The sequence below is a fragment of the Nipponia nippon genome, unplaced genomic scaffold, assembly GCF_047370975.1.
Source record: "Nipponia nippon isolate SJK-2023a ecotype South Korea unplaced genomic scaffold, ASM4737097v1 scaffold_2, whole genome shotgun sequence".
In the NCBI taxonomy this organism is placed as follows: Eukaryota; Metazoa; Chordata; class Aves; order Pelecaniformes; family Threskiornithidae; genus Nipponia; species Nipponia nippon.
The window spans coordinates 3,512,657-3,535,810 of NW_028262336.1; the positions used below are offsets into that span (position 1 = coordinate 3,512,657).

A 23,154-nucleotide genomic window follows, 5' to 3' on the forward strand; every position below is an offset into this window, starting at 1 on the left:
CTGCAGTACCACTCCAGTACTGGGATTTCAGACTGTCTCTTTTAGTCCTTGTTAGGGCACACCACTCTCGGCTGTCAGGTTTCCAGCTGTACAGAGCTGCACAGGTAGCTCATGATGAATCAAACCTTAAACAATCCCAGCTCCTTTGTAGCAGGTAAAACCATTCTTCATTTATCAGACAGGAAAAAAGATTTCCAGCAAACCAACCACCCCGGGGCGAGCGAACTGCTGAACAGGACCATTTTGAGAGACTGGGTTTGTTTTCTGCTTTGGAAAACAGCTCTTGTAAAGGATAAATTTTAGCTGCCTTTGGCCAGGTCTTTGCTCACATAGAAATGTGGTTCAGAATGGGACTGGGGCGAAAAAAAAAAAGTTTAAAAAAAAAAAAATCTGGCAATATTTTGATGCCTTGAAAAGAAAGCAGCAGCTCTTAGTTAGACTCTAACACTGGCAAAAAGTGCTTCTGGTAGTCCAAGTTATTTTGTTTGTGGTATAAACTATTCCGGCAAGAACACTTTTTTTTTTTTTTTTTAATGGCATTAGCAAGTGGTGCTCAATTTTTGCTGAGGTCTGCCGAGTAATTTTACTGAGGTCACAGCAGGGAGCGGTACTCCAGCGCCTGCTTTGCCAGGGCTGGGAACTGATGCCCTCAGGGATGCTTCAGAGCCCTGAAGAAGTATGGGCTCTTCCAGAACAGCGCCTGGGACTCTGGCCAGGGCCAAGCAAAATCCACTCGCGGTCGCACCGAGATGTGGATACGAGGGCCGTTTTGGTGGCTTTAATACAAATTGTGTTTTCTGTAAGAAGGCCTTGCTGGTAACAGCTGAATTGGGAGAACTTTCTAATAGAGTCTTCATTTTCTTTCCCCCTTGCTCAGCTCATGTTTCTGTAAAATAGGTTCACCATCACTTCACGTGCCACCTCTGCGACTTCCAGCATCCCACTGTCGCATTTCTTTACCAAGTCACCTCACCACGTCGCTACCCCTTTCCCACAGCGTCCGACTTTTCCCACTAAAGGCCCACAGACGACACTGCACGCGGTAGCAACGGCCAGTTCTACGTCATTGTCTTCCACAGCTTGACGAGGGACCGTGGGCAGGCCCACGGGAACTTAGTCCCTGACGGTTTTAGGCATAAAACTCGTTATTTTGGGGCGTTCGGGCAGGGTTTCTTTCTCGGCTCTGCACTGCTCAAGTGACCTTGCTCCAGGCTGGGCCAGGCCTCGGAGCCTCCCCTCAGGCGCGAAGGGCGGGCCCGAGGGCACAGGGCGGCGGCCGCCGCCCTGTGCCCTCGGGCCCGCCCTTCGCGCCGCACTGAGCATGCGCCCGGTGAGGTCATAAAGGTGAGCGGCCGTGGCCCAACGGGAGCGGGCGCTGCCCGCGGCTCCGAGTTTCGGGATTGGTCCGTGGCGGAGAGCTGGATTGCGTCTTCGGGCCGCCTCATCGCCGCCAGCCAATCGCAGCCCGCGCTCGTTCTCCGCCTCGGGCTGCGGCTTGAAACCGTCCCAGGGCTGTGTGACGGCGGCAGCGCGCCGTCTGATTGGCTCTCCCGCTTCGGCTCCCTTCGGGTTGGCCCGGAAATATCCGGAAGAGAGCGTTCCTCCCGATTGGCTCCCCGACCGCGCTGCTAGGGCGGCGGCGGCGTTTTCCGATTGGGTCGCCGTTTCGCTTCGGGGAGACTCGTCTGCGCCCGTGATTGGTTACGACCCGTTACGGGCATTTCCCTATCGGCCTCGGGATTGGTCCCGAGGCGGCTCGGATGTTTCCGTAAGGGCCTCGGGCTGGGGGCTAGCGAGTGCGTCGGGCTCGTCGGCTGGGTATTCACAGAAGGTGCTTAGGGCCGTTCCGCAGCGTAGGGCGGCGACGGGCATAGGCGGCTGCGCGGCTTTGGCGCACACACAGAGCGCAGCAGCAGGAGCCCGGCACGCAGCGGAGGCAGCAGCGGGGACAAAGGGACCGATCGGCAGAAACGGGGAGGGGGGCCCGGCGAGAGGCAGCCGGCGCCGGGAGGGAGCGGCAGGAGGCTTCAGCCGGGCGGGCGAGTCCCATGTGCCTTGGACGCCCGGGGAAGCAGCAGCAACCGCCGCCGCCAGCGCTCTGAAGCCGGCTGAGGAGGAGCCGGGGAGCCGCCGCCGTCATGGCCTGCGCCGCCACCGCCGGCCGCCGCCCGCAGTGCAGCGTCCCCAGCCTGAGCCGCCGCCAGCTGCCCCTGCGGGCGCAATGAGGAGCCGCGCCGGAGCCGCCGCCTCAGCGCCGCACTGAGACGCCTCAGCGAGCGAGCGAGCGAGGCCGCCCGGGCCGCTTCACCTCTACTCCGCCCGCCGCGGATCCCACCGCCCCTGCCGGATCCCCTTGCGAGCCGTCGCATCACCTCCTGTCGGCGGATCCGGGAGCCCCGAGATCCCTCCGCCGAGGAAAAAATAGTCCCGTTCTCTGCCGCCTCCCTCAGAGGCGAGGGGGAAGGAGAGGAGAGGGGAGGGGGAAGGCAGAGGAGGAAGAAAAAGAAGAAAAAAAAAAAAGGAAAAATAAAAAAAGAGAAGCCCGGCGGCGGGATCGGAGGAGCCGGGCCCTGAGCCTCCGCCCCATGTGACTGGCGCCCAGGGTGGGGGCAGCGAGGCCTAGCAAACCCCCCTCGCTCGGGGCCGGGAGCGGGAGCGGCGCCGGGGGGGCTGCGGACTGGGCGGAGGCGTCTCTCGGACCCACCGGCGCTGCCGGGAAGGATGGTTTTGTGAGAACCGGGCGGCGTGAGGAGGAGGAGGAGGAAGAAACAGCAGCAGCAGCCGCCGCCGCCGCCGGGCGAAGAGCGCGACAGAGACCGAGAGGGGAGGGGGCTTCCCCGGGGGGGGGAAGGGGGGGGCCCGGCGTTTCATGTGGCGCGTCCCGCCCGTCTCCTCCAGCTGAGCGAGCGAGGGAGCGGCAGGCGGGCCCGCCGAGCCGCCGGGGCGAGGCGGAGGGGAAAGGCAGGAAGAGAGAGGTGATCGGGGCAGAGCAGGAGCGGGAGACCATGTCCGGGCGGCCCAGGACCACCTCCTTCGCGGAGAGCTGCAAGCCGGTGCAGCAGCCCTCGGCCTTCGGCAGCATGAAAGTTAGCCGTGAGTATCCCGCCGCCCGGCGCGGGGGGGTGGGGGGGGTGTCTGTCTGTCTGTCTGGCCCTGCCGGGGCTTCCCCCCCGCCTGCCTTCGCCCAGGCCGAGGGATCGAGCGGCCCCGGCTGAGGCAGCTCCTTTCTCTCCCCTTCCCCCCCACCATTAACCTTGAATAGGCGCACGCCGCCGCTTCGTTTGGGGCCTGCCGGACAAAAAAAAAACCCCGGTGGGTTTGTCCCCAGCCTCTGATCGCTGCCAGCGTTGTAAGCGGCCTCTCCGGCTAATTAAAAAGCCCTTTTTTTTTTTTTTTTTTTTTTTCTCCCCTTTGTGAAACGGATTGGGCGCTCCATAGCCTGTATTTCCTTTTTATCCCCCCCCACCCCGAAAGGAGGAAGCAAATTGCGGGCACGCAGGTATGGCCGTGACATTCAGGTTCATTATGTGTTTTTAAGCACTCCTGTTTCTGAAGGAGAGAGCTTGGAAGATTTTTCCATGCCCCCGTAGATCGGGTGTGAGCACCTTTTAGTCCAGCCCATTAAAAAAAAAAAAAAAAAAAAAGGGAGGGGGGCTTACAAAAGCTGTCTCTCTCTAATATCCTCCAGGCTGTAGTAAAACGCTCAATAGAGGGGATAAGAAAATGGTTATTTTGACGTGTGAGCCTGTGGAGTAGTTATTTCAAGCTTGGCATGCCTTTTCCAGTTTTCTGATCAGAGGAATATTTTTAAGAATGAGGCCTGTGCTTTATTCTGCACAGGCATGTTGGAAATTGTGTTTAATATGCGCCCATCCTTCATACTCTAGCTTATGGGATTAGCTGGTTTATGTAAATTAAAAAAATGTATTAAATCTGAACAAATGCACAGTGCGAACGGAAAAAGGCCCTGTTCTGAGTTGCTAAAGATTGGCTATATGCTTATAATAAGGAATTTCTTAACCCCTGATTTGAATATGTTCTTATTAACAACTAAATCGCTCTTCCAGGTTCACGTTAATAGCGTAGTTTTCAGAGATATTTTCCTTTTTCTTACGGAAACGCAGGGTGGCATCTTTATGGGACCCGGAATGCTTGATATGCGTTACCATTCAATTGATCTATTTGATACTTGCATACAGCCACACCTGACATGGCTCTCTGTGTGCATGCGTGCCTCTCTCTCTCTCACATCATTTTATGCGTTTCATGCCAAAGCGATATGAGATTGTGAGCTTTTTGACAGATCAGAAAGTCTGGCGTTTTTCTGCACAGAAATGTCTTCCGCTGCGGTCGAAGCCTTGAAGAAAGCATTTGGCTTGGGGTCCGTAGTCTACCTTGTATCTGCATGATCAGCGTGCCTGCAGCACTTCAAAAAACAGGGGTGCATATATTAGCAGCGTAAGAGCATATGTTTGATCAGGTCCAGCATTAGCATTTTTCCAGGATTCTTGATTTGTACGGGGAAAAACTGTGGGCGACTCCATTTTAATTTATTGATTTACTTTATGCGCGTGTGGAATAGGAAGCAGGTCTTGTTGATCAGTATTTCTGCAGGTGGCTGTCTAAACCAAGCAAGACCTAGACCCGTCGTGCTCAGCAACTAAATTTGTCTTATTCAAGCGCTACAGCTTGATTCTTGAAAGGTCATTGATGCTCCTTTCCCGTTTATTTGAGGTCAAAGACTAGACAGATGCTTGCCTGTGAAGAGGGTGCTAACTGATGCAGACTAACAAGTTTGCAAATATGATTGAATCCCAAGTGTATAACACTGAGGGAGAAACAAAGGCCGTAGCATAAAGCACACGCACTTGTGATAACCCCCCCAGTCGCTCTAGTCATGTGCTCCTGGTCCTTCTGCTGTCTGGAAAAAAATGTCAGAACAAAGCAAGAGAGCCACGTACAAGGACTCTGTGGGAAATGCAGTTTATATTTTCAGTTAATCCATCCATGTAAGACAGCCTAGGAGGTTAACTTTTTTTTTTTTTTTTTTTTTGCTTTGTAAGAGAGAAAAATTCCTAGGTGTCAAAAAGGGTTATATTTTTCTGGTTCTCATGAGTTTTGGTAGCATCTTATGGCATGATGTAGCAAGTTATCTATTACCAGTGTTGAGTGCTTGGGGGGGGAAAAAAAATCACTTGTGTGGTGAACCCTTCGGCTCTTTCAATTTGCTGTATATTTACAGACTGATACTTAGTTACATTCTGAGCCCTTTTCAGTGAAAGCTGGGACAAAAGAGTCCTTGTGGGGTAGGTGAAAATTGATGGATTGGTATCTTCAGAGTCTCTCAGACATCTTTAGTACCTCTGTCTTGATGCAGCTCTTTTCCGAGTCATTAGGGAACAAAACGTGACTTGTTTGATGTCAACCTCTTTGCTTTTACTTGTAAGCTCAGAGTAGCGGCGAAATTAAATGATGAAGTCACTCTTGCTCTGGTGGCTCTGCAGCTATTGCTGCTCCTGACTGAGCACTGCAACAGTTATCTAGGAAGGATGGATCCAAGCGATGAGGAAAGGATTGATAAAGTCGTGGAGGAGGGCTCACTGATCCTTGTGTTACCTGGGAGGAGCAGTACTAGAACTGTACGGTGATGGCTCTTCTCTCCAAGGTATATGGAGGAGAAAGAGTGAGCAAGGATTTTTCGTCTCTCCCCTGCGTAATTTATTAGACTTAATTTATGAGACTTTGTTCTCAGAAGTTGGTAAGAAAGCCTGAGCCTTGAATGAAAGGATGGGAGATGACCAACAGCTGCTTCTCCGCTGGCTGTTGGGAAAGGTGACTTCTCATGTGTGCTGCTCTCATCGCTCTGTAATAGACATTACAAGAGTTTTAACATCTCTGCAAGAGTAGGAACCCTGTGGTCTTCTTGTATCTCTTTCAAGCCATACCAGAACCAAGAGTACCTTCTGAAATCTGACTATTTTTTGTTTCTCTATATTTCGGTGGTTTTGAAATCACTCCACCATCCTTTCCACCCCACCATATAGATTTCTACATTGAAGTAATTCTTAAGGAGGTTATTCTTTGTGCAGGTCTGTATTGCTGGGTTTGTAGGCTTTCCCCGCACAAAAAAGTGCGTGCCCCTCAACAGGAGGGAGCTGAGCTTCCAATTTTCCACTTGCTCATACTATCAACCTGCTGGTTATAGTATAAGAGAAGAGGTATGAGCTTGAAGCTTTCTTTTGTTCTTCACCTAGTTGTTCTTGCATTGCTTCCAGATGTACGTTGTTTCCCAAATGGGACAAAAATAATCCTGAAATATAAAGGGTAGTCATGCAACACATGACCAAAAATATCTGTATAAAAATAGAAGTCTTGAAGTTTGCAGTTTGAGAATTTTCATCTAATGACTGTGGAATTGATTTTTTTTTTTTTTTTTTTTTTTTATTTTCCCCCCCTTCCCTGAGCTTCTGGAAAATAAGTGTTTCAAGTAACACCAAGTCTTTGTAGGCAGCAGTACTTACTGTAACTGTAGCCAATTATCTTGTTGGTCTGCAGTAAATAATGTGGCTAATGCCTACCATAAAGAGTTTCTTGCTCCATGTGCGGGTGTCATGGCTCTGTAATTGGTTATGCAGAATTTGTTAACTTGGAGGGTGAGGAAGGCAATTTTATTTGCTTTAGCTAATTCTGATGTTGTACACACGCTCTTGGTTGCAAAATCTAAAGGACAATCTTGTAATAATTCATTTTGGACTCTCTGGAAGAATGCTACAGTGGTGCCAAACTTGGTTTTTGTTAAAGTTTTTCTTTTCTTCTTAGAGTCACTGTTTTTTGTACCGTCTAATCTCCCGAAAGCACAATAGCTTGCTAAACCGATTGCTGTGTACTGTTCACACGTGGTACTACTGCTGGCATTTGAGCGTGATGCATCTTTCATTAGTGTAACGGGCTCTTTAAAAAGTGGTTCATGAAGGAATAAAGTCTAGGAGTTTGGTGCTCTGTCAGTAGCCACTCCACAAGCCAGGACATAAAAGTGGCTGCTTTTTAGGCAGCATGTGGCGTCTAGGTGATGGTTTAATTTTAATACTGTGCGATGTCCAGGTAGGTGTGTAGAAGGAGCCTTGGAAAAGAGCACTCTGGGCAACTTCAGCGAGAAGGAATGAGTGGGGCTGTTGAAACTGGCAAAACGACTGAGATAATGCCACCTTCTGTTTCTCAACCCAGTTAGGGTAGGGCCCTCTCTATTGCTTTGATAGCAGTTTCTGCCTAATTGGTTTCTGCAGCTGGAAGCCGCCCATCCTGCTCTCCTTGCTGGAGAGCGGAAGATCACTCCCTTCCAGAAGCCTGCTGAGCGTTGTGTCTGGTCGTTGCAGATCCTAGCCCTGTCCAGCTTTCTGACTGCTGCTGGGTGAACAGCTTTCCTCATGCCGAAACTTGAAAAAATTGCACTAACGGGGTCAGTTAATGACCACGTGCGCTACAGTGAAAAGTGCCTCATGCTATAGTGCCTCACAGTCATGCCTTGCAGTCTGAAAAGGAATAAAACAGCTGTCTGCTGTACTTAATTCTAACACTGCCAAACTATTTTCTCTTTATTCATGTCATTAGGGATAGTTGAGCAGAAAAATAACTAATAAAAAAGTGAGGCCTGCCAGTGGAACCTGTCAGATGATATTTTGACTAATTATTCTGCTGTGTCCCCCACATCTTATTTCTGTGGGTTGGTGGTTTGGTTGGTGTGTTGTTTTGTTTTTTTTTTCTTGTAAGACATATTGGGGTTTATCCTCAACCTTTTCTTCTCGTTCCGTCACTGTTCTGCACGTGTCCTCTTCCCTTCACTGCTTCTGGAGGTGATCCCCTATTGTATTATCACTTGATTCACCTTTTGTCTTTCTTAGCAATATTTTAACCATCTTGTTCACCTGTTTACGCAGCTGTGGAAACCCGTATGGCTTATGGAGTATGTTCCTTGCCTGTATACATCCTGGCTCTGGAAGTTGTTGTATCGCTTCATCTGTTAACTTGCTAGGGCCTTGTAGGTAGCACGGAGTGGTGGTGGTTTATGTATTCTGATCTTTTTCTTGGGGGATAAGAAAAGAAGTAGTTCTTTGGCATATATTGCTGAAGACTACCCCACAGGCTGAAGGGTTTCCCTCTACTGCCCCAAGAGTTCTTTAATTTTGATGTATTATGTCTTTAAGCGCTATTTTAGATAGAAGATAAAGGATTTTTCCAATATTGGTGCCTAGTTTACTCGTTGCACGTCTTCGTAATGACACAGATCGGTGGGATATTGGCTGTTGCTGTTCCCTCACCCCATGCTCTTTCTTGAACTGGATGGATGAGTGATGTGAAGAAGGTTCTGAAAGCCCATAGGGTATCTGTGTCTGCAAAAAGCCTGCAGTTAAAGCTTTGTGCTGTGACCAGCTCTAGCATTTTCTGAAATGAGTTAATGCTAAACCCCTTAGTTATTTGGACACATTAGCTAATAATATGCGAGGTGGTTGGAGAACACTTGCAGTCTGTTGGTTCAAGCTTTTGGAGTGTTTTGAATGACTTGATGAGTCCTGTTTTAAACTGGAAGGTCTGTTACCTTTGAGTTTCCAGAAATTTCCATAGACTTGAACATTTTTCTGGAGTTCTCTCCCTTTTGTTTTTGTTAAAATTTAACTTTACTCTGAGGACTTTTAGTCACCCATAGCTAGTGTGGGAAGTGCTAAAGTGGCTGTCTCCTGCAGAAGCTCTATGGCTGGTGGAGTTACTTGGCTGCTTTCTGAATTTAATGAGCATCAGCCCAGTGCAGCCTTGAAAGACGAACAAAACTTAAAGTCAAGCAGCTATGAAAAGGAGCTTATAGAAAGTTGAAATGCCTCGCAGAACAGCTCTCCTCATTTTTCTTTGACCCAAGTCCATATAAAATCTAAAATCTTCTCTTGTCAGCACTTCCTTCAGTAAGCTGCACAAATAGATGGTCTTTTATTTATGTATGTTGAAAATAAATGCTAATTACAGCTTTTACAATGTGGCAAGAAAAGATACTCCCTCAGACATAAAGGCTCAAACCCACAGAGTGCTATACAGGTCAAACCCCCTCTCTTCAGGTGCAAAACCAGGAACGCCCTTGGCACTTCTCATCTGATGGAGATTGTTGCCAAAGTGCTGCCTACTGCCATTGGGGAAGATGTAAGTTTGGAGGCATGATGGTATATGCCACTTTATATTTTTTGAATTGATTTAAAGCGTAGCCGTATAGCGAATGCATTGCAGCAATCTGGTCTTCAGGTGAGAAAGGTGTGAGACGTGGTAGCAAGATACACCTCTGTGAGAAATGGCTATCACATCATAGTCATGCTCAGATGAGGTGTTCCTGGTCAGCACTGCTGTAGCTCATTAAACAGAAGCCTAAAATGAAGCTCTACCTGAAGTTTTTGGAAACTCAATTTGAATAACCACTACAGGTAGAAGAACTGCCTTCACCAAATCTTCAGCGTCCCTCCTGCCCCCATTGGTAGTGGCTTACCGTGTCGCAGAGAGATGGTCAGTTATCTAGGTGTAGTCTACGAGACAGCACGTGTTCGACTCAATCCTGTATCCTCTAACAGTGCGGCTGTGTGCTGTTCTGTCTGTACAGTAGGAGAGATGAGATGATTTCAACAGAAATCCATGTTGGAGACCTTACTGAAAGCATTTGTATATCACCCTCTGAGAACTGTCAAAAATGCGGATGCCCAGAAGTCGTACTGATGTCCCTCTAAAAGAAGTGGACAGTGATTTTTCTTGTATGATCAGTGCTATCAAAGAATCTTTTCATTAGGTGCTCTTGCCACAGATGGCTTCTCTGTTGTTCAGAAAAGGAAAGAAAGCAAAGCAGTTCATTCTGCGCTTTTATCTCTTGCAGACGGGAAGTAGATCTAAGCATTTAAGGCAATTTGTGTTCTCACCTAGTCTGTCTTATAATGGAAGAAAGGAGAGTGGTAAGATAGCTTGTCAATGTCAAGCACTGAGGGCTTTTTTTTATTTTAAACAAAAGCCGTACAGCAACAGCTCCTTCTGAAGGGATGGCACAGGTCCTTGCCAAGAGTATTGCCACTTCTCCATAGTTGTGGACCTGGTATTTTCTGGCTTAGCCTTATCAGCTGAAGGGCTGTTAACTTAATATCGGTGCCGGTGCTTCCTGCACGTGCACTTGACTAGTGAGTTGATATTAACTGGGCGAAAGCGAGTCGCCAAGTATCTTCCACGTGATTAATTTCTTGATGATTTGCAAGGTTTCTGCATCAGTAACGTAATGTGGGGTCAATTTAGCTGAAGAAATAGTGCTGTGGGGTTGCAGAGGGCCTTGGTGCCTGCCATAGGAAATTCACTTTAGCTTGCTTGTAAGTAAGAACTTAGAGCTAAGAAAAATACAGTTTCATAACTTTGTAATAGGACTGAATAGGGCCGAGTGTCTTTTGCTTTGTAGGTTATAATGACCAACGTAGTCATGTTGAAAGTAGTGAATGACTGTTGTGCTGGTATTACAATAAGGTTGAGTTGAATTATTTCGAGATAGCTGCTAGTATTTTTCCTTTGTCTAGGTAGCTTCTCTTGATTTTATTTTGGAGTCTGCAAAGTGTCTCTTAGACATAATGCATCCCAGGAATGTGTAGTGGTATAGTTACATTGCTTGATGTATCTCTTCAGTTGGGCGGATTTGAAGAACCCTGTCCAAGTGCCTGACAGTAGATGATCATAAGAAGAGACCTGCCTTTGAGAAGAGGAAGGGAAGATGTTCCTGGTTGATACCACGGGATAAGTAATGCTGTAGAGGGTGTATGGGACTTAAAATACTGGGCTGCTGTGCATGCATGAAGATAAGCGTTTGAGTGTAGCGGCAAAAGTTGCCACAGGCTTTTGGATCAGAGCACTTAGAAGGAGAGAAGTTGGGTGTTGGCTCTGAAGTTATAACCAGAAGGGAAGCAGCAGCTGAATTTTTCCAACCAAGACAGACTTCTTACAGCCACAACTGTAGAACATCGTCTGTTTTGACTTTTTTAGTAGGAATATAATTCTTGTCGGCTACAAGCCCTGTAGTTCAAAGAAATATCTTTTGCCAGGAATGCAGGCAATTGTTTAATTTTCAGACAGGCCAAGAATATGTTTTGCAGAAAGATAAACTAAAATGTGACTGTTGCTGCAAAGAAAAATTTGATTTTTCTTGTGGTGTAGAATGAGGAAAAACCTATTTAGTTGCAGTTGGTAGTGCCGATCTGTTTGGTTTCCTTGATTCACACCCTGCTGCAGTTACATAGAACCTGTATTATTTGTATCCCATCTCTCATGTGCTTCATTTGTTTTAAGTATCTATAAAAAAAAAAAAAAAGTAACACAATGAATTGACCTGTATGAGTGGGTTTCCTTGAGGGAGGAAGGGGACACAAATTCATCAGCCTAAATAAACAGAATATTTGGTTGTTGGCCAAGTAAACGTGAATCGTTTGGCACAGATCTGCATCCCTGTGAATGAAGTCCACAGCCATAAATGAATTTCCCCACATTTGTGGGAGGTTGAGTATCAGCATCAGAAAGAATGTTTTGTGCCTTGCTGAGAGAATAAAAGCTTTCTGGCAGGGCGTACTTTTTGCAGGTGAGTAGACGTAAGGCTTCTGGAATGGTTTTTCTTTGTATGTACAATTGCTCAATTGAAACCTAAAGAAGCGGAAAATAATGTTGTCCTTGAGGAGATCGTATCTGTTGACCATTTCACTTCTAATCTTGCAATCTTACTCATGATTATATGTACTGGCTTGGGAGCCGTGGGTATGTATAGTGTAATGCAGTGCAGTAGTTGCAAGTTAACATTTTTTTCTGTGTTCCTCAGAGAACAGAGAAACCTTACTAACCAAATTTCAGTTTTAGAGACTTTGAAATAGGTTTACAAAAATTGTTAATTTGGTTTACATATTTTAGTAACCACAACGGACTGCAGAGTTGATTTGAGTCTTGGGGAAATGCTTTAAAGGCCCATGGAAAGCTAGGTGGTTTTTTTTAATTTCTCTGGTTTTCTTTTCTGGTGGATCAACCAGTGAATGTACTAGAGACAAAAGCATGAGGTTTGAGCAGAGTGGGAGAACTTTACTGTTCCAGAAATTTTGGGCCCGAACTTCAGAAGATATTTGTCAGTGGGAGGGCAGGGAGAGCTTTGATTGCAGCTTCCAGAAGGGAAGGTACTGGCTTTTTTTAGATTGAGCTCAACTTTGAGCTTGCTCTTCCTCGATCAGTGCAGTAGGCATGAGTTAGTTTGGGATTGTGTATATAGATTTTTATTATGCGAGTGACATGTGAATGGCAGTTGGGTATGTTTGTTGGACTCTTTACGTGTCTGAGTGATAAAGTTCACCAGCAAATTCCCTGAATGTTGTTCAATCGGAGCGTGTTTTAGAAATGTAGTTGGCTTAACTGAAGATCTTCGTAGTGAATGAATACTACCAAATCTGCAAGTCTCTTCTATTTCACGATAGGCTTAATTTCAATGGACTGAAGCTTCTCTTCGGCTGGAGTTACTGGCTTTCAGTGTCCATGGAAGCTGACAAGGGCTTTGCTGGGATCTCTGACAGCAGAAGAATGGCGGCTGTTTTCCCAGGAGGCACATTTGAAATGCCTGTGGGATTTTGCAGACAGGTATAGATATTCATGAGGCAGCAAACAACATTTTCTGTTTGGTGTCAATGCTTTGGCCTTATGCAATAGCCTGTGTGGTTTTGTTTGTTTTTTTTTTTTTATAATACACTAGATTATTTTTTCAATGGTAATGTTTGAGTAGTTCATGATTGACTGTAAATTTTGGTTATAGTGGGCTAACTGTAAAACGGGAGTAGTGCAGAGATGTTTATCCTATGTCCATAACTTTTCATAATTATGATACTTCAGAAATACTCATATTGAGACAATGATACTGCCTGCATTTCAAAATATCTGGTGAAAGCCTAATTTTCATTCTTACCTGGTGGCATAATTACAAAGTGTAAAGTTCTTCTAGAGTTACTTTAGAACATGTGATAGCTACATACACCTTTTGGTTTATTCGGACATTGTGGGGATGTTGTTTTGGGTGGGTTTTTTTGTTTTGTTCTTGTTTGGTTTGATTTGTTTTGTTTTTTGAAGAGCAACTGGAATCAGGAAGGGGTTCCTGGCAGACCAGGTCAAAATCAGTAGATTCCAGATGAGAAAAAAAATCATGATAAAGTGTCCTCTAGCAGCTCCTTTCACTCTGTTACTTTTTACATGTATTTGTGGGTGCAGAGAGAGACAGACACGCGTGCATTGTCAGAAATATGATATGGCAGGGAGGAGATGATCTAGGTTTCTGGGAACTGGAATTTAAACCTAGACCATGTGTGAAGGCTTTGCTTTAGAGCTTCTGCTTTAAAACCTTTACAGACTGCTTTAAAATGTTCTGCCAAATCTGGGTTGACTAATTACATTTCTGCAGACCAAACTTGGGAGTAATGTTTTAATACTTGAACAATAATTGTTTTGTCAGAAATAGCGAACCTGTTTTCATTTGACTTCGCACGATACGTTCTGTGACTTGGTAATGTCTTATCCCACTAGCATTACCATTTAATTTTGATGCTGCTAAGGGAGCTCTGAAAGAAGCTTCATTGCAACCTAATGTGTCGTCTTCTGTTGCTCTAAATGCCTTTTTCCCTTTGAGCGTTCTGACTATGGGAGACTTCTCTCCTGGTCGCAAATTTTGCGTTTAGGTTGTCAGCAAGCCAATTGTTAAAGAACGTACTGGTAAGGTAGGAAATGGGATTTCTGACTTTGATAAATTGTCAGGATTTTTGTGTGTATGTGCCTATAAAATGGAGTATTTTTAAAACTCATAGGAAATTAGTTTTCAAGTAAGGACGTAGTCACTATGTGACTTTAAAATAAGACTTTTCAATGAGTTTTAAAGTTTTTGGTATAGTGGGAGGCTTGAGACACACTTAAAAGTTTTGCAAGTGTTTGCAGCGCTAGTTATTGAACCTATAACAATCTGTACTGAACGCTGGGATTCAATACCCGTGGATTTTTCAGGATATTATTGCAAAAGCGAAAAAAAACAAACACCAAAACCCCCAAACCAATTATAACCCTGCAGCTGTAGTAGGTGTACATCTGTCTTTTTTTTAAGGAAATTATAGTCTCTCTGTCACTTTTTTTGACTAGGTGATTCAAGCATTACATTGAACCATTCTTACTGTAGCATTGCTATGACTAATATATGGAAAAAGTATGGGGATTTGACAATGCTGTTGATATTTCAAGCTAAGTTTGTGCTAATGTAGCATATACTGTCACAGAAATGCTGCAAACCTGTGGCCTTTTCTTGTTCTAAATTTTGGGTAGGTTGATTTGGCGCCTTAATGTATGAGTACAAAAGTTTATATTTGCTTTCAAAGCTGCTCATGGTATTCTTGTTCGAGTATCTGGGAAGACTGGTAACATGTAGGTTTTAACTTGTTTATTTTGGCTGTTCACGCTTACTGTGCAGCCCAGTGTCTTCTGTACTGTGGCGCTTTCATCTCTCCCAGCGTTCTTGTGTACTGCTGCGCTTCTAGTGAAGTCCCAAAGTTGTGGTGCGCCGGGCTTTGCTGGGGTACGGATTCATCTGCGGGGGTGAGCAGCCCTCACCTAGTACTTTGCAGGTATGCCTGAGTCTGCATGAATGGAGTAAGCAGTTCTGGCAGGGGGGAAAAAAAAAAAGGCTGGTAGGAGTGACATCTCTGTCTGGTGTGTTAGTCTGCCACATATTTTTCTGGGAAATATGAGGAAGAAGCGTATGAAAAATGTATCGGTAGTCCATTAGATTGTAGAACTGATGCAGGGTGTTTATGCAGTAAGGAGAACAAAGTGTCGGTGCTGAGGACTAGACTTTCTAGAAGACTGCTGTACATAGCGTATCACAGTTTTGCTTTGAGATTATAGATGCAGTTTTTTTATGACTGTAGTATATTTGAAAGACCTGTTTTTTCGAAGTATAGTGGAGAACAAAGGCAAGTATTTCTAAAAATTCAAATAATGTCCAGGATTTTGTCAGGAAAAATAGTTAATAAAGGGGTGGGGAATTTGTTTGCAGATGAAGAGGAATAATGAGCTTTCATCTGACACTGAAGAGAGCAGATGTTACTGAACTCCTGGAGATTTGTTTGTTGAAATCCCTTGAATTGCTCTGGGCATCTCTTGTGCTGTTTTACTTTGATTTCTCATTCTGTCTGTATTGATATGAAATCCACTCATACTTAAAAAACATGCAGCGAGTCAGGTAGTGATTATTTGGCCATGGTTTCTTACCACTTTCTTCAGCACTACTGTATGGAATTATTCTGTGTGTGGAATCAGCTCTGCCGTATTTATTACTAGTTTTTGTGCTTGCTTGGAAGGTAAGTCATTAAACATTAGATACAACTACCTCATAGTACCCTTCCCTCGTTTTTAAATTAAAATACAAAGAGCTAATGCAATAATACTAGCATTCTCCCAGATTTGTAAATTATATATGAAGTGTTCTCCTTTGTAAAGTGTACCTCTTTGGATGTCCTGAGATAGACTATGTAATACGTAACTCTTCACATGATGTGAAAAATGGAGCTGAACTATACTGACATATTGGAAGTTGGACGATCTGACTTGAGAGTCAGTGCTGCTACTGAAAGTTCAAGAGTGCATTTTCTTCTGTAGAATGCAGGAAGGCAGGCTGGTGCAGTTATGAATCACTTTCACTTCATCTTGGCATAGTATTAAGAAAAAAATACTCCTTTGTGCTACTAAAAGAGAAATAGCTGAAATCCTGTAGAAGTAATTTGAAACTGCCCTTCTAAAAAATATGCTACTCTTCAGATTCTTACAAAGTGACCCACGCCGTGGCTGTTCTTTGAAGAAAAGGATAGGTAGACTACATAACTGAAACATCTTAAAAGGAGATCAGCCATGGAACGTGCTGGTAAATGGAGTCAACTGTGTGGCATGAAAGTGCTTGTTTAAAAACACATCATCCACTAAAAACTTCAAATGTGTACTTTTATGGAATACTGTTAATTTTTTCCTCCAGTAATTCAGTCACAGCATCATTTTCATTTTTTTGGCTTTATGCAGCTGAGAGCTCTTTGTTCTCCAGCACTGCATCTTGTTGCCCATGTCCAACATCAGTTTATGGGAACAATGTCATTTATTGTTAGGTAAAGCTACTGAATGTGCTTAAAATGTATGGCATATGTGTATATATAATTTAAGGCATATATGCATACCTCCTGTTAATTGCTGCGGTATTATTCTTTGGGTGTTTGCTTATGGCTGCTCTCGAAGACAGGAAAGTGGATTAGGCAACGCCTTGATCTGACCCAGTATGTCTGTTCTTACAAATGAAATGTCTTTATATTGTCTGTGCTCACTTTCACACTGTTAACTATTTTGTATATCCTGGCAGAAACTCAGGCTTTTGTTTGTCTAAGAAGGGTCTGCAGCCATTATAAAATAAATGTTCCTTTGAAGTTAATCAGGACTTGTGGTCAAACTACAAGGGTGGGTCAAGGGGGTTCTGTAGAGTTTTCTTAAGTGTAGTAGTAAGTTTTTTTGCAGCTGATCTGAGTAAACTTTCTAGACTTGTGGATTGCATTCCCTTCAGAGGCGCTCCAAGGACTAAAGGGCATGTGTTCAAAACAAGCTTGACAAAGCAGTGGTACCTAAGTAGGATTCAGTTTAGCAGAGGTAGATGCAGTCTGTTAGTCTTTAAGACTTGGCCATGCAGATAACAAGGGGGGGGGATAACTGGGAAGGCAGGAGATCTGCAGAGAAGAACCTGGAGTCAGATGTTTGCACAGTGGCCATCAATCAACACATGTTGCAAAAGAGCAATTTTTTTTTTCCTATGTGTGGTGCCATTAATGTCACGTAAAATACATGGAGTTAGCCTTCTCACTTCTCAACATGTGAATAAACCGAAGTTGAAGCGCAACACCTAGTTCTGGTATTGTACTGGGGGAAGAATAGTCTGCAGGCAAAGGGGAATGATCAGAGCTCTAGAAAATGTGCTCTAAGGGAAAGCTGAAGGCAGTTTGTATGATTTCTTTTGGAGGAGACAGAAGGGAGATTTCTTTTGATAACGTTCTCCAAATACGTTAAAGATAGTTGGAAAGAAGAGACTAAGCTGTTGTCTTCTCCACTGGAGATGAAACAAGATGTGGGCTTAAACTGCAGCAAGCATGCTTTAAGTTAGTTGAGTCAACTTCTAAGAACAAGGGTAGCGCTGGAATAGATTAGGAAGGCTGTCAGATTCCTGGCAGTGGCTATTTTAAAAATGAAGATGTTTTCCAGGTAGTCGAGATGTAGAAGTTTGGAGAGGTTTCAATTAAGACAGCCTGTGGTCACTTACGGTCTTATTTTCTGTCATTCGGGTTATTTCTGCATGGTCTTGGGATGAATTTCAGTTATAGTGCGCTGATCCTGTTCCTTCTCCCCTTGGGATGAAGTAGCCTTGTGCTACTGGCAGCTTGCTGGCAGGTAGCGGATGTGACGATGAGGATCTGTGGAACTGGCCACAGCTTTAACACTTAAAGGCTGGGTAGATTATCTGAGAGAGGCTAACTTTGGTCTGGGAATTTAGCATCTGCAATGGTTTGTCCTTGCTTTGGCATGTAGCTCTGATTTTGAAAGAATCATAGAATGGTTTGGGTTGGAAGGGACCTTTAAAGGTCATCTAGTCCAACCTTCCTGCAATGAGCAGGGACATCTTTAACTAGATCAGGTTGCTCAGAGCCCAGTCCAAGCTTACCTTGAATATTTCCAGGGATGGGGCATGTACCACCTCTCTGGGCAACGTTTTCCAGTGTTTTACCACCCTCAACGTAAAAAATTTCATCCTTATATCTAGCCTGAAAGAACTTCCGTAGCCTTGGAACTTAGGTAAATGTACTGTATTTGGAAAAGTTTAATCTGGTTGAGCGGTCTGTATTTTTAGTTAGAGGTTTAAATCAGCTCTGAATTTTGTTTTTTGATATAAGAGCTGTTCAAATGAAAGCTTGCTCTAGTTTGGTAATCCTGTACTGCAGTTGAGAACCGCAGACTTTCTGGGGGGGATCTCTAGAGCTTGCTTCATGTGCATCTTGAGAAAACCAATGCTTTCCTTCAGTTTTTGATCCCATGGTTCTTACTTCAACACAAAAGAATTTCGCGCACATGAGAACCGCTCAGAGCTTCAAGCGTAGACCGGGACCACATTGCAGTAGCTGTGTAAGTACCAAGCTTATGATTGGGGGTGTGTGCCCAAAAGAGCTTACAGTATAAGTGAATTATTTTGGTGTATAATGCCAGTGCGTGAAGAATATGCATCCTTTACTACAAAACTGTCTATTCACAGTAGTCACTTTAGTTTTTATTTAATAAATGGGCAAGTGTCTGAAGATTGTCTGTAGCAATCAGATGTTGCATAGAATATGAGCCAAGGAAGAAAATAAACTCTTGGTCTTGCACATCTAAGGGGTGTAGATAGGTATATTCTTTTTTATTTTATTAATGCTCTGGTTCAAAGGTCAAAAATTTGATGTGGACCTTGAAAATCTAAGTGCTGCCTTTTTGTCGCTTCTTTATTCCCTACGATTTTTAGGGATTTTAGTTGATTTATACCTAGCTTTTTGACATACAAGTAAGAGGGATGTGCGAAACTGTTAAGTCTGGGGTTGTCATATGAGAAACTATAAAGATATGGTAGAGCAAAAATGATCTTCTGTACTGGTACGTGGTTTCCCATTTGGTGTGGAAACTTCTGAGTAGAACTAAATTTTTTTTCTTTTTTTCCCCCCCCTGTGCTTCTCAAAACTACAGTCTTATTTAGTGTACATATGAGGTTACTGTGGAAGGCTGGAATCCTGAACTACTGTTAATATAACTTCTTTTAAAATTATAATTTGGTTTTGTAAAATTCCGTTGATGCCTTGCTTCCATATTCCAAGTGATTTTGAATATGCAGAAACAGATTGATGTAAAAAAATTTTTTTCCTTCTAATCTGCTCAAATGAGAGAGAAGAAATAATAACCCTGAAGCCTTATGTCAAAGTCCTCCTAAGGTACAATAACACTCCAGAATGCCTTTTATTCTTTCCCTTTTAAATCTTTGGCTGATGAAAGGATTAGACCATCAGCTGCAAGAGAGGCTCTTGCTGGAGACCATCGCACTTCATTTCTAGGCAGCGCTTTGCTTAAGGCTGTGCTTAGCGTTTGCTCTGACTTTGACATGCACAAAATAGTCCATCTCTTAGATGGCTTAGACAGTCAGGGCGTACAGTTCTTTTTTTGTCTGCAGCTGTCATCATCTGAATGATGGAAGAGTTTACAACTTAGGTATTGTGGAAAACTTGTTCCTCTTAGCTGTTGATAGCTGTGAGAGACTGGGGCGCTTCTGTTGACATTCTTCAGCTTCAGTGCTGTGATGGTGACAAGAAGTCAACAGAATAACCTGGCATCAGAAATGGCTGCTAGGAAAGAAGAAAGGTAGAGCCTAACCAAGTGGTCTTTTTGCCTTATTGGCATCATTCAGATGAATTGAGTTTTCTGAAAACAGACAAGGTTAAAAAACAAACACATACACACAATCCCTTGCTCTTCCCTGAGCTTGTTTTTGAGTTCAGGATGCATTAAATGAGTATGAGACACTTGGTATGCTAACTGAAATTGCAAGTTAATGCAGATATTATTATTGAAGTAACATTATTGTGGAAAAGAAAAATTGGAGAGAAGTACTTGTTCCTTCTCTTCCATATTTGTCAAAATATAACTCTCTTCATGTCTAAAGACTCTTTTGGTTTAAATTGTCACATCTCACTTTCTTGCTCTTTTACCTTTGTTGTAGTCAGTATTTGTGCTTAAAACCACATGGAACCACGGCTCTTGAATGGAGTTATCTCTAGGAAATATTGAGTTTATTGTTTGTAATGCCAGAGTTTAGCTGATGTTACCCTCACAGGTTTCAGGGTTTTTTTTGTGGGTTTGTTTTACGCAAATATGTCTTACATATATAAAAACGTTTTTTGAGGGGAAAAGAGTAAGTGGAATGGCAAACTTGAAAATGGGTCTGGTTTAAAGAACACAGAGATGCACCTTTAGATTAAAAAAGAAAGCAATGATAATTTGCTGTTTCAGATCCTACTAATACCTTAAATATGGCTTTCTTTTTTTTAAATGTTTCAGAACGTTTTTGCTACTGGCTTTGAGAGTTCTATAGAGATGGGTGGTAGAAGCATACACAAATGGGCTAAGTTTCTAGATTTGGACTAAAATTGATGTGCGGATCAGTGGATCCAGCTGGGAAGTTTTTAATTGAGCTTGCTAATTAAGTCATGCGATGTACCCAGAAGCACTGCTTGGTTATAGGGGAGAAGAACAGTTGCCCTGGCTGTGAGCGCAGGAGAAATACTTTATTGTGCCACCCTTCAAACCTCTGCCAGTGGGAAGAGAATATGAAGTCTAAAGTCATTCAAGAGAATCTGAGTAACAGCACTAAAATTTATACTCTTCTTATTTCGGTGCATCTTGCCTTTTCTACTCTTAAACACTCTTTAATGTGGGACAAAGTCTTACTTTCACTAATATGAGAGTACAATAATGTACAGGAATACTTCAGTGGCCATGAATACAGGTGTCTTAGAAATAGCATGCGTGGAGAGCTCATATGTTGAAAGCCTACCATTTGGAGACGTGCACGGACAAGGTTTTGCACAAGGACGTTGGTATGACAGGGACATCTGAACAATACAGCTGGAAATGTGGTGAGTGATTCTGGGTAACGTACTCCAGTGGAGAGAGGAAAATGAGCAGAGCTGCCGTTGCTGCTGCTGAGGCCGCGTGTGGGGTACTGCGTGCCTGCCTGATCACTTGGGCTCCACAAAAGGGGAATTCAGTCTGAAGCACAAGCCAGGATTATCAGGGGGAAGGCAAACCTGGAAGTGACGCTGATGATATTTGTCTTAAATTTAGCAAAACAGTCAGAGAGGATGTTGATTGTATTCTTTTCCTCTGTAAATGCTTTGTGGGCAGAGTGAGCAAACATTAGTTTTATTATTGCATTTACTTTCCTCAAGTACAACGCTTGTGTAAAAACAAGGATGCTGAAGTTATAAAAGGATGTATCTTCTGTCTTAAAAATCTCTATTTTCTGTTCTCCCCACCCAAAGGAAAAGAGATTTTTAGAATAGCTTTCCTCAAGAAAAGGTAAGCACCTTAAAGACTTACCTTGATTGAGTACATGCTCAGGGCTACACAGTGTAGTAGGAATAAGTTGGACTTGGGGATCTAAGAGATCCTTTTCATTTTTCTGCTTATTATAAGATATAAGATATAAGACGTTAAAGCTGAGAGGCTTTGATTTTAAAACACCACCAACAAAACCCTCAAAAAACCAACTTCAGCCATGCTGAGAGGGATGTTCTGGCATATATGGAGACATCCTTTGTTGTGGCTTGAAGAGACAGCCTTCGTTGTTCTTTTTAAAGAACAGTTGTGTGCCTTCAGACCACTAAAGTGGCTGGAAAAAAGCTAAAATGAATAAATAGAAACATACTAATTTAGTTGTTCATGAACGTGTATGGAACATTTCTTTGTGGCTAGTAGTAACTAGAACAGCCATGTAACTTTATCAGATGTTGAGCTGTCTTGACTTGCATTGGGTTTAGGAACTTTCTATACCAGCAGACTTGTTTTCCAGTTTCTCTCCTGTTTAAGATTTGAGACTGGTACAAAAAAGCATTTTGTGTAGATAACATCAACACTTCTCCTGAATGTTTTCTGTGAGGAGAAAAAGAAGTAAAAAAAATTCTACCCTGTATTGAATTTGTCTGGTCTGTCCAAGTTTTCTGCCATTCTTTAAGAGGGCATTAATATTTTTTTGGTGTTGCCTTTAGCATATTAGGAATGCTCGCAGACTGTTCAGGGGAATCCCCTTCTCATTTTAAAGTTCAGAACTACCAATGTTCTGGTTGTAATCCAAGCTCGTGGACTACATGAGTATTACGCAATGCATTATGTCTCACTTGACGGCTAAACTGCTTTTAGCCGTCACCATTTGTGCGGCCTGGTTTGAAGTTGGATTGTTTGACATTTAGAGGGGAGTTGGATGTAGTTATGTGGCATGAGAAAATGCACTAGCTAGTACTACATGTTAAGATGTAGTGGAAACCAAGTTGATTTGAAAATACTGTAGATGTGCCTTACCTTCTGAAACTTAAGGTACAGTTAAATTTCTGGGGAGTTCTGGAGAGGAATGGGATTAGACTGTTAGAACAGTCTTCTGTAAGTCATCAGTGTGGATATTTAAATTCAGTGTTTTACAGTATTTACGTATAAAGCCAATAGATTGGAGAAGAAAGTGGGATAACTACTTAAGTCATGTTTAGGATTTTTCTTTTTTTGAATAGGGAAAAAGTACATGTCAGGTTTTGTACAGAAGATCCTTAACAAAATCATAAACCTTATAAGGACAGCTAGATACACTTACTTGAGTTCTGTTTTAAGTGTGGTGTTACCTCTCCATGCAGTTTTCTTTTCCATTTGTGTTTTTTTTTTTAATAATAATTTTTTAAGTGCCTCTTTTTGCTTTTAGCGAAACCGTTGTATTTTAGGTGTGGGTAGAAGAGTTCTTTCTCTGATCTTCTTGACCTCTTTTCTCAAAGGCTTTTATGAAAAAAAAAAAAAATTGAAAACAAAACTGGTTTTGGTCAGAATGCCACACCTATTTCCACTTACTGTTCTCGAGTCCCTGACCTACTAACAGCAAAACCTCTTCTTGAGAGCTTTTTATTTCAAGATGTCAGGCAAAAATCTTGGACAAATTAGGACTGTCAGTGTTGAATGTGGTTTGATTGTGAAAATTCTGTTCTCTAATGCTTCTGCAAGTGAGGAGGTTCAGCATCATGTATGCCCAAACAGGATCAAAAAACCCTGTGTTTTGGCAGGGAGTTAAATATAATCAAGTAGTAAAACATCAGTACAGTTTGTGCTGTGGTTCCAAGCACAGGTAGCCTTGATGAGCTTTTATTTGGATCATGACTTTCTAAACTTTTCTTTACTTCAAGTCCTGTTGGACTTTGATAAAAGTGCATGCAAGTGTCTGCTTATCATAGTTTACTTATTTTTAATGTA

General features: G+C 43.3%; 1 protein-coding gene across 4 annotated transcripts in view; it reads left to right on the forward strand.

The window, feature by feature from the left end:
* The first annotated feature begins 1,441 nt into the window (after positions 1–1,441).
* The window catches only part of GSK3B (glycogen synthase kinase 3 beta), a 158,344-nt gene continuing 136,631 nt past the window's right edge, over positions 1,442–23,154 (forward strand). Inside the window, exon 1 of one of the 4 annotated variants that reach the window (XM_087756413.1) lies at positions 1,442–3,093. In XM_087756413.1, coding sequence (XP_087612539.1) covers positions 3,006–3,093 — 88 coding nt within the window. In that variant the 5' untranslated portion in view covers positions 1,442–3,005. The remainder of the gene's footprint in view (positions 3,094–23,154) is intronic. The other 3 variants (XM_087756415.1, XM_087756414.1, XM_087756416.1) reach the window with 3 other exon arrangements.